The sequence below is a fragment of the Alexandromys fortis genome, unplaced genomic scaffold (genome assembly GCF_014885135.2).
Source record: "Alexandromys fortis isolate MF-2015 unplaced genomic scaffold, M_Fortis_MF-2015_v1.1 scaffold_70, whole genome shotgun sequence".
Taxonomy (NCBI): Eukaryota; Metazoa; Chordata; class Mammalia; order Rodentia; family Cricetidae; genus Alexandromys; species Alexandromys fortis.
In genome coordinates, this window is record NW_026067955.1 from 6,523,612 (window position 1) to 6,542,913 (window position 19,302).

General features: G+C 40.1%; 1 protein-coding gene across 1 annotated transcript in view; it reads right to left on the reverse strand.

Annotated features, from left to right (window-relative positions):
- Iqch (IQ motif containing H) overlaps nt 1-19,302 on the reverse strand; it is a 125,157-nt gene that overhangs the window by 105,329 nt on the left and 526 nt on the right. The window contains exons 2-4 of the mRNA XM_050151778.1: nt 17,723-17,739; nt 9,061-9,099; nt 300-851 (exon numbers count right to left, since the gene is read on the reverse strand). Of these exons, the coding sequence (XP_050007735.1) occupies nt 300-851; nt 9,061-9,099; nt 17,723-17,739 (608 nt within the window). The remainder of the gene's footprint in view (nt 1-299; nt 852-9,060; nt 9,100-17,722; nt 17,740-19,302) is intronic.

Genomic DNA, 19,302 nt, shown 5'->3' on the forward strand with positions numbered 1-19,302 from the left:
TAAAACATTGACTTTCCAACACCACTACCATAGTCAAAACAAAAAGAATTTTCTTTTATAGAAAAATTGCAGCAGATTTTGCAGGCATATAAGCCAGACTCTGAGTTAAGACTAAAAATATGCTGCACAAACAAACAGGGTTTGTGCATCTTATACCGAGGAGACTTATAGATGAAGGATGCTGGGCGGGCGGGCGACTGGAGAGGGAAGGGGAGATAAAGAGACAAGTTACTGCAGTTGTTCAAGCAGGAAATGTTTAGAAAAAGAGGTCTGCTTTAACAGCTGGCAGCCTGGTGCACCTTGGCTCGAATGCGGAAATTCTCCAGGTGTCTCTGACGAGATTCCTTTAGTATCTTCTTTAGTCTTGTCTTGTGGCAATGTAAAAGCCACGCAAGGGCAATCACACCTGAGGCCCACTTCTTCTGGCGATAACAAATGAAGAATTTTCTCGCCTTATAACACTTCCATGTGGCTTGGATCTTGATGGCAGCCTCGTTCTTTCCATCTTGGCCCTGATACCTCCGTCCCGGCAGGTTTAGCAGCATCTGGATGTGAAGCGGGTTCTCTAACACAGACAAAACGTCATTTCTGGTGAGCTTATTCTTCAGCTCAAATTCTGGAAGCAGGGCCACCAAACTCTTCCCTTTTACTTTGGCTTCCGTTATTGCATAGTCCTTGAGAAACTTCTCGATTTGTTGCAGGAGAGAAAAAATACTTCCCCAGGTTAAGCTATAATGTGCCTTGAAGGCTAAGAAGTCTGGAGCGGTCTTATCTATGGTACCATCATAAATGATAAAGTCATAATCCCATGATGACTTCACAGATTTAGCTGGTGTAGTAATTTTCATGGCCTGGGGAAAGAAAGTTTGCCAGAAGTGAAATATCTTCTGATTTTTTTAAGAGTGTGATCAACACATATGTACTAACACTTTGCAATTACCACTTAGTGATGGGAAAATATGGCTGCTAGGATTGATTTTACATATGTACATCAGGATGTCAAATACTGTCATTAAACTCGTTACCAGGGATATCTGAGAGATCAGGAAGGGCCATTAAACTGCTACAAAAGTATTTCTACATATATAATAAAAATTTATATATTTTTATATATTATATGGTGATATGTTCCTGTTTATAATATATAATTATCTCTTTCCTTGAGTCATTTATAACAGTTATATATAAAACACATCTTTACATATAATGATATATGTAAGATATATTTATCTTTATATATATGGTCACTGACCATACCAAAGGAAACTAAAAGCAGAAACTTTTATGATCTGTTTCCTTAAGTCATTTTACAAATTATATATACAATACAGATATTTATCTTTATTATTATATATTAGTATAGTTATTTATATCAGTGTATAATATCTCACAATTATTTTATCTATGCACCCATAGTCTTAAATAGCTATGTTGCTGATCCCTTTTTCTTAACTCGTCATCAAACCTAAAACAGGGAAGTACCCTATTTTATGTGTAAATGTCCAGAGAAATCTTCTAGGAGTGCGGTGGGGGGGGATATTTCTTTTAAATATTTTTCTATATTAAAAACATCATGAATTATAAGTTCAATAAAATCAGAATAGATTTGGATGACAAAAGTAAAACATAATATTATCCTCACTTAAAATAAAGAAAACCAAACCTGTCTTCCAACTGCCTGGAGTGCTGAGGAATAAGAACCCTAAGTTTGAGACTTGCCTAAACTACAGAGTGATTTGCCCATCATGCACAACCTAGCGAGAGACTTTTGTCTTAATATAAAAAATGAGAAAGCACTAAAGATAGGTTCCATTGTAGTGTTTGCCTAACAAACATGAGGTCAGATATTCAAACCTTAGTACTAAAAAGGAAATTTTGCCAATAAAAAAAACCACTGTATTTTAACTACTGATACTTGTTACATGAGAAAAAGAGACATTTTGCACCAGGATCCAAAAGTCCTGGTGACTAGGAAAGTAGGGAGGGAGGACACAAGAAGGCATGGTGTTTTTGCCTTGAGTTCTCCATGATGACTGTTTCTGCCTTCTCGGGGATTTAAGAGGTTGATTACCTTCAGCATATCCATTGAACATACATTTGTATCAAATCACAGGGTTATACTTTTCTCTGTAATTTTAAGAGCTTCCACAAAACTCAAGGGGGAAAATCAATGGATTTGTCAAGAACTGTTGTGCCATGGCTTAGGTTGGTTCATGCTCTGTCTCAAATACTGTTAACTGTGAACAATCAATAGGTTCAAGGCCAAAACCCTCAAAGTCTGAGAGTCTCAGACAAAAGAATAAGGCAAGATATTTGTTTATACTAAGGACACAGTAACCAAACACAGCAAAATAAAAACCTTCAAATTCCGTCCTTGGGTTCCAAGGAGAATAATAAACTGTCACCTCAAGTCAAAATACTAAGTGCAGAAGGGGGAAGTCCCCTTAGCATTAGATGCCAACTCCAAACAGCAATGAGCTTTTGCATGCTTTTAACTGAAGAAACTGTTATAAAGCATAAAAGCAATGGAAAAAAATTTTTTTTTGCCAAGATTATCTCTCTTTCTAATCTAATCAGGACAGCAAGAGAATGTAAATTGTTTTACAGATGGAAGTAAATTTCTTCTTCCTGAGTGGGCAAGAGAGAGTTTGACAAGGAATGTTCCCATTAGCAGACGTTAGTGCTGGCAGGATGAACCGTGAGTCCAGGCAGAGGATGGCAGGTGGCACATGTTCCCGAAGAAGTAGCCCATGGCTACATTTTCACCTCCCTGCAAGGATGGGTTCTGATGGCGGGAGGTTAGAATTCAGAGAAGAATGGCAGGGCTCCATCAGCAAGAAACAGACATGCGGAATGGCCACAGATGGCCATGCGTGGAGCTGGCTAGTCTTGCTAGTCACATGTTTGATTCAGTCATGAAGACTCAGACCCCTGTAGGAAGCAAAGGCTATGGATGGGTGGTTTGCCAGCGAATCCTGTATCCTTAAAGATGTTCAGATATTTTCAAAATTCCTTTTCTTAGGGAGAACAGTAAGGAAATGGGTCTGTTTGTGAAACAGAACAGTCTGGGGCAGGGGTTCAGAAGGGGAAGAACCTCCATCTCTCTTAAGACAATGCCCTTCTGCAGGCTGGGTCTAGGATATCTGTGTACATCAACAAACATGGGTTAGACCTTCCAATAGAATCACCTAGGGTGGACTGGAGTTGTAGACTTTAACAGGGGTTGTTTTAGAACAAAAGGATTACACCTTTTTACCTTCTTGGATGAGAAACCTGCTCTCAAAGGAAACATGCTCCTGGACATCAAATAGACTACTCAAGTGCCAAGAAGCTATGGGCCTGCAGTCAGCTAAAGCATAGCTGTAGTACATCTGTCACAGAGAATGCCACACACGGGAGCACTTCAGACTTAGAGCAAGAAAAGACATGCCTCTCAAGAGGAAGGCTTCCCAAATTAAAGCAGTGTATCAGCATTGTGAGATGCACTGAGCAGGTGAAGACGGAGCAGCTTCACAGCCTGCTGGGAACGAGAGCCCTGATTAAAGGTCATGCCATGCTTCAGGTGCTGCCTTCTTCTGTTGTTCTTCCTTTCGTCTCCACAAACTTGTCGAGTGTCATTTGTAGGTGTCCCCCATGTCCTTCCTTTTCTCCCTCTTTTGTTTACAATGCCTTGCTCTCCCAGAGTGAGATCACTAAGCAGCCAAATGGGGTGCTGTGCTGAGCCATCTGCATTTCTCACCCTCTTCTTTCTTGGGAGCAGGGCTATACCCATCCTCTGTGAATCCAGCCCTCCCGCTGCAGCTCAGACCTGTAGCTGTGGCCTAATTATTAGCATCCTGCTCTAACTGACTGAGTCAACTAGCTGGGAAATGCTCTTTTTGATTTGCAAAGTGTAATCACTAATTAGGTAACTTTCAGAGTTTCTGGAGCAGTTATTTAGGGGAAATTCTAAATCTAAAGCAAAGCAGAGGAAGGCAGGATGATGACGTGTGTTAGTTAAGACCCAATGAGAAGCAACATAGATAGGCCCAGGATTGCAGCTGTACTAGAAGATTTAGGAATAACGTCTGCAAAGATGAAAAGAACACATTCAGGAGAAAGAACTCACTTCTAAGTGATTTTTTTTTTGGTAGCAGGTATCAAACCCAGGACTTCATGCATGCTAAGTAAGCACTCTCTCTACCTCGGGCTACATTGCCAGCCCTAGGCTACTTTCTTTATCATTATTGTTGCTGTTGTTTTTGAGACAGGATCTCACTATATAGCCCAGGCTGCCCTCAAACTTAACCCTCCTGCCTCAGCCTCTTGATTGCTACTAAAATTGTAAGCATGCAGGCCTGTGTTAAGGTCCCTGGCTGTTCTTTTAGATTCTAAAGAAATCTAAAATTTAGAAGATCTGGGTTCAATTCTCAGCTCTCATAGGGTGGCCCATATCTATCTGTAACTCTAGGTCCAATGGATCCAACTCTCTCTTCTGATCTCTGTAGGTACTAGAAATACATGCAAGAAAGACATATATGGGATCTAGTCTATACTGCCTTCCTCTGTGATTTCTGCAAGTCACTTCCTCGGCAAGACTTGAATTTCTATTAAGAAACCACTTAGTCAAAGCTTAACAAATACGTGTAATTTTCCACCCTATGTCCTCCCTGGCTTCACATTTCACCGCCTCTAGATGTGTTGGCTTTTATTTTTTTTTTTTCTTATTTTTCTGTTTGGGACAGCGGCTTCAAACTTGCTATATAGCTTGCTGAAGGTAGCCTTGAACTTCTGGTCCTGCTGTCGTCGCCTTCTGAGTGCTGAGCTTGCAGGCAATTTGTCACCATGTCTGGTTTTATGCAGTACTGGGGAGCAATCCAGGGACCTGTGCATTCCCGACAGGCACTGTGCCTCCTGAGCCACATCCTCAACCTGGTACCCTTTTAAACAAACTGCTGGAGCGAGTAAAACCACAAAACCAATGACCTCAGCACTGTCACTTTCTGACCATGTCAAAGACCGGAGAGACTTTTCTTCTCCAGTTTTTATATATAAAATTATTTGTAGCAACTTCCTGACCAAAATGGATGACAAATTACCCACACTACATGCTGTACAGAACTGAGAAAACCCCAAAGAGTAATATTCTAGAATTCTGAGGTTTGTGGATGAGCAGGACAGTCCTTAGATGGCAAGACATGGAAGCTACCTAAGATTGGACTGTCGGAGTACACAGCCCACACAAAGGGCATAAAAGGCAGAGGAACAGAAACGCACAAAGGGAAGGGATGGAGTATAAAGGGCACCTGTGTCAGCAGCAGTTTTCTAGAATAACCTCAGCCATTCCTTTGAAAGGTGCCATATTCAACCAGGCCTTCCTCAACTCTGAAACTGTTCTGAAAAGTGCCCATGCTTAGGTGAACTCTCATGGAACAGAAACACCCAGTACATCAAGTCCATATGAAAGATCAAACAGCTGGACCAGAGAAGCATTTTAAATAGACGGGGTCTGTTTTCAGTCAAATGTGAAATTCCCTTTTCTGGAGGCACATTTTACTTCACTACAGCATTGATTCCATCTTTTCTGATACCCTTCAAATGCTCGCTGAGAAAATGTGGCACAGTTAAGGACCACTTGGGACAATTATGATGGATGAGTTGAGCCTGCTGGGGATATGCACAGACAGCATGACAAGCTGGGGATCAAAAGCAGCTTCATTCTCAGGTCCCTAAGCAAAAGCACATCATTTTCTCTTTAGATACAGGAGAAAGAACTGGGCTCAGAAAGGATCACCATTATCACAGAAGTGAAACTTAGCATTCCCGTTTTCCTCAAGAAAAGGTGTGTGCAGAGGAAGTCTGTTGGTCACAGACTACTAAAGAATGTCTACAGAATTCTCACAATGCTCTACATGGGCGCATTCTTTTTTCTTTTTCTTTCCTTTTTTTTTTTATTTTTATTTTTCGAGACAGGGTTTCTCTGTAGCTTTTGGTTCCTGTCCTGGAACTAGCTCTTGTAGTCCAGGCTGGCCTCGAACTCACAGAGATCTGCCTTCCTCTGCCTCCCGAGTGCTGGGATTAAAGGCGTGTGCCACCACCGTCCAATGGGCGCATTCTTCATAGCTATGTGAGTATTCAGCTTTAATGTTCTTCCAAGTATGGATCATTCTAGGACATTACAGTAGTTGTCTGTTATCTGCCTTTCTCAGTAAAAGAGGAGTCTCAAGAGGGCAAGAAGTTAAGTTTGCTTCATTCACTGTTGTGTTTTGCTGCCACTGTGGTCCACTGCTTGATGCATAGTCAAAAGTCAGTGAGGATTTGATGAGTGAGTATATGTATGTTTAATTTGAACTTCAAGTCATTTGGGTCAATGAACTTCAAGCTCTGTGCTATAAACCAGTTTTTGTGATCAGGTAAGATGTCTAGCATTTGTAATTTAATGTTGATCAATATGATAGCTGTTAAATCTATGGGATATCTTTAATTGTGGAATATTATGTAGTAAGTTTTTAACAGCATTGTACAAGCTCATGATAAAGTATTAAAATAAACTCAGAGTTAAAGGCACAGTGGAAAATCAGGAACATGACAAGGAACATAAATATTGTCAAAGGGTTATAATGTCATCAGGAGATTCTCCCATACTTGTTATTTTTCTCCTTTCTGGACTTTATTTTTTTTTCCTGAGTAATCATTTAAAAAATGTGTTAAGTGAAATACATAAGGGAAAATATTACTTTGTGGATCACTGATAAGTTAACCTCTTTTCTGATGTGTATAAATAGTCATTTACATGCAACAAGTATATGCAGTAGGCAATGTTGACAATCTTAATAATACTTGAACTTTCTTCTCTCAATTGTTTTTACATGAAAAAAACTACTTTTCAAATAAAAACCATATAATTAAGTTTACTTTGAAAGTTTAATGGCAAAATGATTAGGTGGGAGGGACGATTTAATAGAGAAAATTAAAACAGCTTCTAAAATATTCTGCAATCTCCTTTTTTGGGATTTTCCCCCTTTCTTAAATAAGGTCTTATGAGAGAGACAGAGAGAGGCATAGAGACATAGAAGCAGAGAGACAAGGAGACAAAAAGCAGAGAAGTAAAGAGAAAGAGAACCAGACACAGAGAGACAGGGAGACAGAGAGGCAGACACACACGCACACACAGAGACAGACCCAGAGACAGAGAGATAGAGGGGCAGAGAGGTAGACCTTGACTGACTTTTGAACATATATATATATATATATAATATTAGATAAATGGTCAAATATACATATTTATGAGAACAGATGAGGGCTGTGACAGATCCAATGCTGTACAAGTTGTCTAATTAAAATGGTTTAGCTGACTCATCTATACAATATTAAGTTTTCCACTGAGGTGATCACAAGAATATATTGGAAATACTAAAGAAACTAACACTATAATTGTGATAAATAAACAAATAATCTTCACCCCGGCTTTCCTATCGCTGGGATTACAGACATGCTTCACCACACCCAGTGATTTTTGACTATTTAATTAATCTAGAAGACAGAAAAGGCTATCTATAGTGAAGCTGATAAAAGCAGACATGACAGCAGAGATGACAACTGCTGTCTGGTAGGGAAGGACGCAAAGGCACAAACTTATTATATAAGCATATGGCACTGGAAAGGGGAAGCATTAAATATGCTGGATAGGAGACGTAATATATTTTAAAAGGATTATCATTGCGAATGATTGGGATTTGTAGCTTTCTAATGCTTTAGGGGTCTGGGTGTCATGCAATCCACTTTCCTGTACCAGCTTTGTTATTTATTTACCTTGGATGACTTACTTCTCTCTGTCTGATTCCTCCTAGTAATAAGGGAATAATAATAGCACCTACCTCCTAAAGATGTGAAAACAAGGGAGGCAACCCACTGAAGATGTTAGGAACAGAGCCCAGTGCAGAGTGGGCACCCAGTACAGGCTAGCATAGCAGTTATACCAGGAGTAATATTTGGAGGACTAGCCCCTAGGAAAGAGCTCCTAACCTGGTTTATAAGCCTCACACTGCCCTTTTGCCTCTGGCTGGCCAGGGGCAGTGACAGCACAGAGGTTCCTCCATCATCACAAGGGTTCAGTGAGCATGGGAAGTGCATTGAGCCACATACACAGGGCATGCTGAAGTCACATTAGCAGTTCCTAACTGTGTCAGGTAAATAAAGCCTTGGGGTTCTTCAAGCACATTCTCTTTTTGAGGTAGAGAGTAAAACTCACAGTTTCTACATAGTGAAGTCATGGGAATGAGAAGAAAGATCTAATTGCACTGATGAGTTATCTGGGAGCAATGCACTCAGGTTTAGAAGGATTGTCTGCAACCACTATTGTAAATCCAGCCTAGGCACCACTGCTGGGAAGGAGCGGAAGGGGGTTCCTTCCTTGAAAGGATGTACTCCTCGATGTGCCGGGGAGTCCAGTATATTTCACGTGCAAAGGTTTTACTGCCAGTGCACAGCCTGGTGGAATAAGCCTTACCAGAATGTCCCTGCCATATTGTGGGGACAATTTCATTTTTCCTTTTTTGTTGTTGTTGTTGTTGCTGTTGCCTTGACTGTCATGAACAGCTTAACTCTAAATTCTGCTTCCTCAGCCTACTTTACAAACACAGTATATGTACATACACTTGCACCTACATATTTGTACATGTAAGCACAAGTGCGCATGTGTACACTGTAAGTAAATGCCAAGAAATTACTACATTAATTTCTAACATCCTGCTTCTTTGTAATATATTCTCAAATGATAAAAATCTTTGACACTAAAGACACACATGATTTAACCACATTTTGAGGATGAAAATCATTTGTTTGGATTGAAGACAGTGCCATGATTCAGTCCTGACAGAGATCAAAGCAATGCTTTTCACTTTAAGTGAACCACAATTATTTTTTTAACTATGACCTAATTTCTTTTGTAAAGGAAGCATGAAAGAACTTTCGTTGCCAACTCCAGCTGTCAAGTGGCCTCCCATACTTTTGCCCTAAAGCAAAAGGAAGGGACATCAGGTGACAGATCCCAAATTCCAACTAGTCACACAAATTACAGACCTTCCTATCGAGGAGTCCTCTTGACCTTTTGCTTTTCCCCTACAATGAAGAATGAGACACAGTTTAAATCAAAATGACTCTCATGGGCAGTTTTACAAAACAAATAGAAGGATGGGAGTTCTGTTCACACACCCCCACCCCATGCTTCTTCCCTTCCCCTGCTGGGTGACCTGTCTTCTACCCACACAGGCAGTAGCTAATAATTAGAAGGGCCTTTCCCTCCCCAGACATCCATACTGCCCCATTTTGTTTTGAGTAAAGAGTTTGAGAAAGTAAATATTCACACACAGTTATAATCCCTACTTTCAGGGAACAACACTCTGAAAGGCATTAGTAAGTAAGAAAGGGCTTGCTGTGCTATCAGGCGTGGGGTTGGAGCCCAGCAGAGGGTCTGCAAGGGTTTCAGTATGGAGCTCGGCACCTAGTGTCTTTCTTCTCTTCACTGCTAACATCCATGCCCAGTTTACCATCTACCACTATTAAAAGTCAGCTCAGAAATGTACCAGTCTGGGGTCACAGCCTTAAAATATTACTAATTTTAAAAGTAGAGGAAACCTTTGCAAGTCAACTGAGGAAAATGATGCCAGGGATAATCAGCATTTAGAAAACAGATTGTCATTTATTTTATTTTATTTTAAAGATAAACTGCTTACTGGCTAAAACCTCACTCTGACATGTGTATTACCTGTAGATCTGTTCTCTATAGAACAGGGGGAGCCGAGAAGGCTCTTGGAGTGAGAATCGAAACAGGTGCCTGGGCCCATCGCATTATGCACATTAGCCCATGGCCTCCTCCCAGCCTGTTAAACAGCTGAGTCTGAAACAATAATGGAGCAGGCCAAGCACCCGCCTGAAGGCCTGTCTGCCTTGGGATTTGGCCATTTGCACTGATTTTCTTTCTTTCTTTTTTTTTAATCACGTTTTTCATGAAACGCAAATATTTGCCATGGCAACTGGGGTGTCACATGACATGCTGTTCCATAAGCAGCCTTGCAATCTCTTAGGAGGAAATGACCCACCAATGCTGAAAATGCACCCTACACCTCTTGAGGGTGTTTGGTCTGGGAGAGCAGGGAGCATTCTGTAGGCACAGTGGGGTGGGTGGCTCTGGAGTTGCTCTCCAGTTCTTCTTTCTTTTATTCATGAGGGCAGTTAAAGACATGACTAAACAAGGCATACCAGAAAAGTACTGCCAGATGTCTCCTTTCTATGGAGAAAAGTTTCAATTATCCTAAATCTGTCAGTGGTCCTTAAAATGAGAAAGCAACCTATAAAAAGTCCAGTATCTTTAAACTGGGGCTATCGTCAGAGGGTGAAATATATTGTACTATAAGGGACTAATGTTAAAGAACTTATTTATTACACTTGTTTATTAGTTTATTATAAATTTATTATATATAAATCTATTTATTAAAGTTTAGTTCTTTTAACTAATGTTAGTTAATTAAATGTTAGTTAAAGGAACCCCTTCCTCCTCCCCATCATGATTTTCTATGCAAACTTGGAGGCTTGTCTTTCCTATGCTTAAAGACAAATGAGATGTGGTAAGGGCCTCCCAATAGCACCCCTTGTACAGCACAGATGTAGATGTAAAGCAGAGTTACTGTACCCCAGACTCTTGGCCCCTGACCAGCTGCTAGCATAGATCTCACAAGAATGCAATGGCTCTGGCTATCTTAGACACATGGTCATGGAGTCCATTTATGCATTCATCTCCCCTTTTTAAAACAGGCGCTGACTATGTGCTCAGTAGTGAGCAGAGTGTGGGAGGCTCTGCCTTTGACCCATTGCACCACAGAGAAGAGTCATAACAATAGTAGCTGCAATGCTCCCAGGAGCTGCTGAAAAGATGCTATTGCAGAGCCCAGCTTTCTTTCTGTGTTAGAAACATGAGTACCTTCGTCTTTTGTTTCTTGTGAGGCTCTTCCACATCTTCTGCAATTTGGTATGACTTCTGACCTAGAGCAAAGGGGACTGTGGAGGGAGGTAGGGCAAAGTTATTTCTTTTAGAAAGAGAGGCTGAGCCATTTGGTGGTTGCTGTGGAGTTCAGCTCACAAGTCCTGTGGCTCTGTCACCACTGTTTGCTTCCTCCCTGCATTTCCTGTACCCAAATCATGACACCTCTGTGACTGCTAACTCCAAAGCCAAATCTATGGGAGGACAACTACTTCCTTAGAACACATGGTCAGGCCAGGTGGTGGTGGCGCATGCCTTTAATCCCAGCACTCAGGAGGCAGAGGCAGGCGGATCTCTGTGAGTTCGAGACCAGCCTGGTCTACAAGAGCTAGTTCCAGGACAGGCTCCAAAACCACAGAGAAACCCTGTCCGAAAAACCAAAAAAAAAAAGACATGGTCAGCCCACCACATGCAAAATGCCTGGACAAAAATTAGACCTGTAAAGCACAAGGATTAGAGAGGAAACTTTGTTTCTTAAAACGAAGACTCCTTTAAATTGCCACATTTCCAAGTTTATGGACAAGATAATTAATATAGTTGCATATGATGGACTATTTTATTGGGTAGCTATTAAAAAAAGATGACTAGAAATTAAAATGTTAAAATGCCCTGAGGGAACTGATTTGGTGAATAACACCATAAAGATTATTTTTGGAATTATTAATCTACAAGCAACAACTCTCTCAGTCATTTCTTTCCTGCCAGCTGGCTGCAAACTCAACTGCCCTCTGCAGATAGGCCAAGCTTGGCCTTCTAGGGAGAAAACCCTTCCATTATTCTTACCAAGGAAGAAAAGGATTATTTGAATGGCTGTTGAATACAAACATCCCAAGTCCTTCAACTCAGCCCTCTTTTCTGTCTGTTCTGTAACAGCAGTCTTTGAAAGAACTGACATTGATCAAATGTAACAAATGATAGCAGTGCACAACTTAGGCTCACTCGGAGGACTCAGTTAACTCAGCCTCAACTTGGGCATCTCTTTAGAAGTAACAAGAATTTCAGAGCATCAAAACTTGCCACACGAGGAATTTGTTTGTTACATCTGGCCTAGTCTTACCCACTCTCTGATTACTGGCTTCTAGCGAGTCCCTCTGTGACTCCTCCCCATTCTGTAGTCCAGTACACCACACAGAGTCAGCAGACCCCATTAGAAGCCTACAAGTTCTTGCCTTGACCTCTGCACTCTTCTTTCTGGTGCTCACTTGGAACTCTGCTGTCCTCCTCTGCCCCATCCTGGGTGTCTTGAATTCATACATTTACAAGCAGAACTTGTTTTTCCTAATGTCTGCAGACTCAGTACAGTTTTTGTTTACCTTTTAGGCTCCTAAAGACAAGTGAGCTTTGAGGCTAAATTCCTGTGCTTAGACAACATAGTACTTGACAAGTTTTCAACTTTTTTTCTCTACTCTTTTATTATTATTATTATTATTATTATTATTACAAATTTTCACCTCCTCACCTCCTCCCATTTTCCTCCCCCTTCCCTCAATTCCCCTCCCCCTCCCTCTTCAGTCCAAAGAGCAGTCAGGGTTCCCTGCCCTGTGGGAAGTCCAAGGTCCTCCCCCCTCCATCCAGGTCTAGGAAGGTGAGGATCCAAACAGACTAGGCTCCCACAAAGCCAGTACATGGAGTAGAATAAAAACCCAGTGCCATTGTCCTTGGCTTCTCAGCAGCCCTCCTTGTCAGCCACGTTCAGAGAGTCCGGTTTGATCACATGCTCCATCAGTCCCATTCCAGCTGGCCTTGGTGAGTTCCCATTAGATCGGCCCCACCGTCACAGTGGGTGGGTGCACCCCTCTCAGCCCTGACTTCCTTGCTCATGTTCTCTCTCCTTCTGCTCCTCATTTGGACCTCGAGAGTTCAGTCAACTTTTAAAGAATTTTGGTTAAATTTAGAGAAGAGGTTGCAAAGTCTTATCCATTTTGCACAGATAAGGCACAGCCAATGGGACCTACGGACTCTCGGGTGCGGCTTTGCTGCACTTACTCTCTGGCCATGGACTTTATGGGACACACACAACTGAGCAGTATGCCTGTATCTTTATAAAGTTGTATTCCTAGGATTGCCTGATTTCAAAGTCAGGTTCCCTTCTGGAAAGTTTCTAAGACAAACATTTCTAGGAGAGACATTGGCCATTTCAGAAGGGGAAAAAAATCATTCATTTGTAAAGTAAAAAAATAAATAATTTTATGTGTAAAATTATATTTTTGCTGCATGTATGTCTGTATGCCTGGTGGCAACAGAATTCAGAAGAGGGCATTGGATCCCTTGGAACCAGAGTTTCAGACAGTTGTGAGCTGTCACGTGGGTGCTGAGACCTGCAGCTGGATCCTCTGCAAGTGCTCTTAACCACCGAGCCATCTCTCCGGCCCGTTGGTATTTTTCTTGACAAATCTGTATGCTTCTGTGGTCATTACTGATGCCTGCATACAAATGGCCTCCTCCTTTCTTCCTGAATAATTTAACACCTGTTTTTCTTTAGGGTGAGAATATACCCAGTTCCTAAGGTTGTCAGATTTATCAAGAAATAAAGAATATGTAATTTAAAAGTTTAATTTTGGAAGTCAGTTTTAAATATATCTCAATTATTAACTATATTTAGGTAAGCCAATAAAGGACAGAATGCTTACTGATGGATTGGACTGATCACAACTCATCATGCTATGTATTCAGTCTAAGCAGTCTAAATAAAAACACTGACCCTATCCCTGGATATTTCCCTGTCTCCCCTGTGGCTAATGGTCATGTACTGATAGATTTAAAAGGAAACATGCCCATCACCACTGTTTCCCCCCCCCCTTTCCTACCTAGAATGTGTATGGAAGGCCCAGGTTTGCAAGAGGGATCTTACAGCCGAGACATGATGAACTTGAGGATGGGAGCAAACTTGCTGGAGGTCAATTAGACGAAGCACCTGCCAGTCCTCTCACCCCAACGTGAAGAACTATTGCTAAAAAGACTAAACTCACAAAGTTCCGGCAAGGATGTGGATAAAATGAACACGCCCCTGCACACTCTGCCAGGAGAAACGTGCTATAGCAGCAGAAACGAAGCAGGTGTTTGTAGTCAGGGTGAGGAGACAGTGCAGCCAAAGAGTTACAGAAGTGAGCTTTATGGGGGGAGGACAGGGGTGTGCATGAGGTTGGCTGGGCAGGCCCTGACTGGCTGCAGGAAGGACATTTCCCAATAGGAGAGTGAAAGGAGCAGGCTGTCTAATGCAACCGGGTGCAAAACTGCAAATTCAGAAGACTTTAATGGTAGGTTTCTTTTTCCTGGGTGAGGGGTGTGTCCATTGGAGGAATTGAAACCCACTGCAACCTTGTAAGCAACTCATTGGTGGACTGAGACAAAATGGTGTCACCAGTGTTAAGCCATATCAATGGGAACATAAATTATGGAAAACGGAGATCCCACAAGAACTAATAATAGAACACAATGATTGCCACATATGTGAAATCTAGATAGGTTAATTTCATAGAAGTTGACAGTAGAATGGTAGCTAACAAAGGCTTGGAGAGTAAGGGGGAAGGAGAGAGATGGGGAGATATTGCTCATGGTGTTGAATCACAGTGTCTTAGATTTCTATTGCTATGAATGAACACCCTGCCCAAAAGCAATCTGGGAGGAAGGAGTTTATTTCAGCTTACAGGCTGTAGTCCATTATCCAGGGAAGTCAGAGAAGGAACTCAAAGCAGGAAGCTGGAGACAGGAAATGATACAGAGGCCATGGAGGAGTGCTTCTTCTCAGTTTGCTCCCCAGGCTTGCTCAGTCTAATTAAGTATACACCTAGGTTGCCAAGGGTGGCGCTATCTAAAATGGCTGGGTCCGCCTATATCAGTCACTAAACAAAAAAATGTCCCATAGACTTGCCCACAGGCAGATATTATGAAGGCATTTTCTCAATTTAGAGTCCCTTTTCCCAAATGATTCTAGCCCATGTCAAGTTAATGGAAAATTAGCCAGCACAGAATCAGAAAAGAACAAGAAGTTTTGGTGTGCTATTTCAACGAGTATAGTGACAGTTGATAATAATGTCCCACATATGTCAAAAGTTCCTACCATATAGAAATGATAGATATTTGAGATGAATTTGTTCACATTGGTTTAAATATTATGCAATACATATATGTATAAAAATATAACATAACCCATTAGCCATGTGACATTTTATATATTTGCTAAATAAAAATGTAAGAAAACATTACAAAGGAGTATAGGTCAGCCTCACACATGAACAAAAAAAATCATTCATGAACATTAAAGCAATCATATATATATGCATATATATGATAAAGCAGTCATCATAAAATGCCCCTTAAGCAATTACAAACACACTTAAAACAAATTAAAAATTATAAAATCTTTACAATGAATTAGAATGTATGAAAAGAAACAAAATGAAAAAAAACTAAAAATGCAATAACATAAGTTCAAAAGTACAGAGAATGACTCAAAATTAAAATGAAAGACACAAAGGAATCAGTGATTTGGAAGACAGAAAAGCAGAAATCACTCAATCTGAGTAACAGACACGAGGCAGAATGAAGAGAAGTGAGCAGAGCCTAAGGACTTATGGGACAAGAGAGTCTGCGTCTGTGCCATTGCAGTCGATACAGAGGGAGAAAAGATACAGAGGGAGGCTGTAAGAGAAACAATGGCTGTGAGCAATCCACACCTGGTAAATAAAAGCCACAGGTTTAAGAAACTAAGCCAAGTGGAAGTGGGCAAAAGCTGAGGAATATCATGCTAAAAACTGAAAACTAAAAATGCAAAATAAAATATCAAAAGCAGACAGAGAAAAGTCATATCTTACCTACTGGAGAAAAACTTCACTGTCAATAGGTTTCTAATCAGAGGCTGAAAAAAGACATGGCATGACTTTTTTTCCTCAAGTGCTAAAACAAAGACATGGCAACCAGAATCATATGCTTAATGAAAAGTTTTTGAGGGGCTGGAGAGATATCTCAGTGGTTAGGAGCACTAACCGCTCTTTCAGAGGACCCAGGTTCAATTTCCAGCACCCACATGGCAGCTCACCCACTTCTCTGTAATTCTAGGTCCAGGGAATCACACACACACATACACACACAAGCAAAACACTAATGTACATTTTAAAAAAATCATGCTTTTTTAAAGCAGCTTTGAAAAAGTTTTTCTTTTGGGAAAAAAAGATGGGAACTCAACGCATTCCCAGATGAAAGAAAATCAAAATAATCTATCATCCATATACAGACTCTAAGAGAATGACTAAACAGGAAGGAAATGATCAAAGAAGAATGCTTGCAAGACGAGAAAGTGAAGAACACAGACAGCAAATTATCAGCAGAAATAAAAGACATTCTTTTTCCTTTTGCATCTAGACATTATTTTTGATGGTTGAGCCAAAAATCTTTTACACTTCCTGGTATGAATCTAAATGTAGGCAGATGAAGCAGACATAAAAGCACCTTAAGACACAGGGATCGCATGTCTACACATTCATCCAAAAGAGGAGAGCACGCATGCAATCACACACCTAAGGATTCATCCAGAGAGTGAGTTCACTCACTCCATACAACGCCTGCACACTCATGTTTATAGGCGCTGACTCAGAACTGCAGAAAGCTTGAAACGACCGTTTCCTTCAACAGGTGCACAGCTTAACAGCTGCAGCATGCTAACATGGAACATTACTTAGCAGCTGCAGCATGCTAACATGGAACATTACTTAGCAGTACATGGGTAATTATCGCAACGAGCTTCAACTGAATTCAACAAAATATTAAAAAGAATCCATATCATGACCAAGACAGATTCATTCTGAATGCAAAGAGGGGACAACATATGTGTTAGTTAAAAGTAATACAGCACATAAACATAATCAGATAAAAGTCCTGTAGTTATTTCAATACACACACAAAAAGTCTTTGACAAAGTTCACAATCTTTTCATGATAAAAAAAAAAAAAACTCTGAAGAAACTAGGAAGAGAATGAGCATACCTCACCATAATAGAGGCTACATGTGGGCTACATAACCTAATGATACAAGGAGTGTGAGAAAACTAAAATCAGGGAAGAGACAAGGTGATCAACTCTTCCCATTCTCACTCTGTATAGTTCTTGAATTCTTACTCAATGCAGTAAGGCAAGAAGAAATAAAAGGGTTGTTGTTAGGAAATAAAAAGTCAAATAATCATGTTTTCAGATTTGAGCATATACATAAAGGACTCTATCAGAAGATTCTTGTTCTGATTTTAAAAAAAAACTTTCGACAAGTAGAATGGTACTAAATCAACACACAAAACCTAGTAGATTTTCTTTCCTTTGCGGGGGATGGGGTTTGAGACAGGGTTTCTCTGTAGTTTTTTTTTTTTTTTTTTTTTTGGTTCCTGTCCTGGAACTAGCTCTTGTAAACCAGGCTGGCCTCGATCTCACAGAGATCCGCCTGCCTCTGCCTCCCGAGTGCTGGGATTAAAGGCATGCACCACCACCGCCCGGCTATATTTTTAAAATAGAAAAGAAGAGCAAGAAATAAGCCTAAGAAGTTATGACTATGTGATTCTTGACAAAGATACCAAAAAATATGTATTGGAAAAAAAAGACAACCTGTTTACCAAATGATGGGAAAACCAGATGTCCATATATAGAAGACTGAAACTAAAGCCTCACCTCTCATGCTGTTCAATAACTAAACCAAAATGGACCAAAGACTTTAAGGTAGTACCTGAAACTCTGAGAATTCTAGAGAAAAACAGGAAAAACAGTTCAAGATCTAAGCATGGGCAAAGGCTTTTTAAATAGCCAATATTTCAAGAAATAATAACAAAACATTAATGTGATTACATAAAATTGAAAAGCCTTGTCCCTGAAGAAGAAACCTTTTAGAACAGGAGAAAGGCTTTGCTGGCTGTCCAACCATGTTTAGAGTATATAAAGGACTCCAAGGATTAACCAAAGAGTAAATACTCAAGTCAATAAATAGGAAATTAAGCTGAAAAGATGATCTCCAAAGAAGTACCAGTGTCCCACTAATAAAGAAAAGAATGCTCAGTGTCTCACAATGAATGCTATAGAGGATCCAGGGAGGAAAAGGGAACACTGATTCACAATTGTTTCCACACTAGTTTCCATAGAGTGGACTAATTTACATCACCATATGATTCAGCCATATCACATCTTGGCATATAAATAAAGGACTCAAAATCAGTTTACTGTAGATATGCCTGTTTCTCCTTGAATCCTTGAATCAGCTTGGCTTCTTATCCAGAGATAATAATTTAAATAAATAAATAAGAACACACAGACAATGGGGTCTATTAAGACAATCACACCATTTGCTGGAAAATTCATGGGACCTGCCTATTTTCCATAAACACAAGTATTTTCTAATTTTCTCATATGTAGGAGTAGTTAGGAGAAGGGAAAGATAGGAAGATCAAAGGGAGATAACTATTGGTGTAGAAAGGGAAGGAGAAGGGGGTGGGAACAACAGAGTAATAAAAGAAGTGAATATGGCTAAAGTATATTGTATTCATGGAAATGTCAGAATGTATCCCCCCCAAAAAAAAAACTACAACCTGGAGGATTCTCCTGAAAATTGCCCTTAGTGGAGAAATACCCAACCCAAAGGTTACATACTCCTATGAGTGCATTTATGTGACAGTTTTGAAATGACAAAATTATACAATGAAGAACAGATTTTTGGATGGCAGGGATTAAAGGGGTTTAGAGAGAAGTTGATAGGGCTGTAGCCTTTGGTGATAAAAATATTCCGGTCTTGACGGAATCAGTATCCTGACTGAGGGTTAGCACATAGCTTAGTGATAGAGTGCTTGCCGACCATGGACAATGCCCTATGTCTGGTCCTCAGTACAAGCAATATATATCCTGATGGTGATATCATACTATAATATTTCACTTTGTTATTATTTGGGGAAAGCATGCAAATAATTCTATTAGTTCTTATAAATACATGTGGGGTATATACTCATCTCAATAAAACTTTCATCTTAAAAAGATATTATAAAGGATAATAAAACATCAAGTCACAGAGTAGGAAAATTATACATAGAACTCATAAAAAATTTGTACTGTGAATATATAAGTAATATCTTTACTAAAAACAGAAGGACAAAACAGTTGCAAATAAAAAAACCCAACATCCTAGATCACTTCATAAAAGGACATTCAAACAACAAATAATACATCATTTTTTCAAACTTGTTCTACTTTGTATTTTAATTTTTTACTATTTTGCCTTGTTTCCCCAAGCAAACTTAAATCCTCTTGAAAGCACCAACTCTC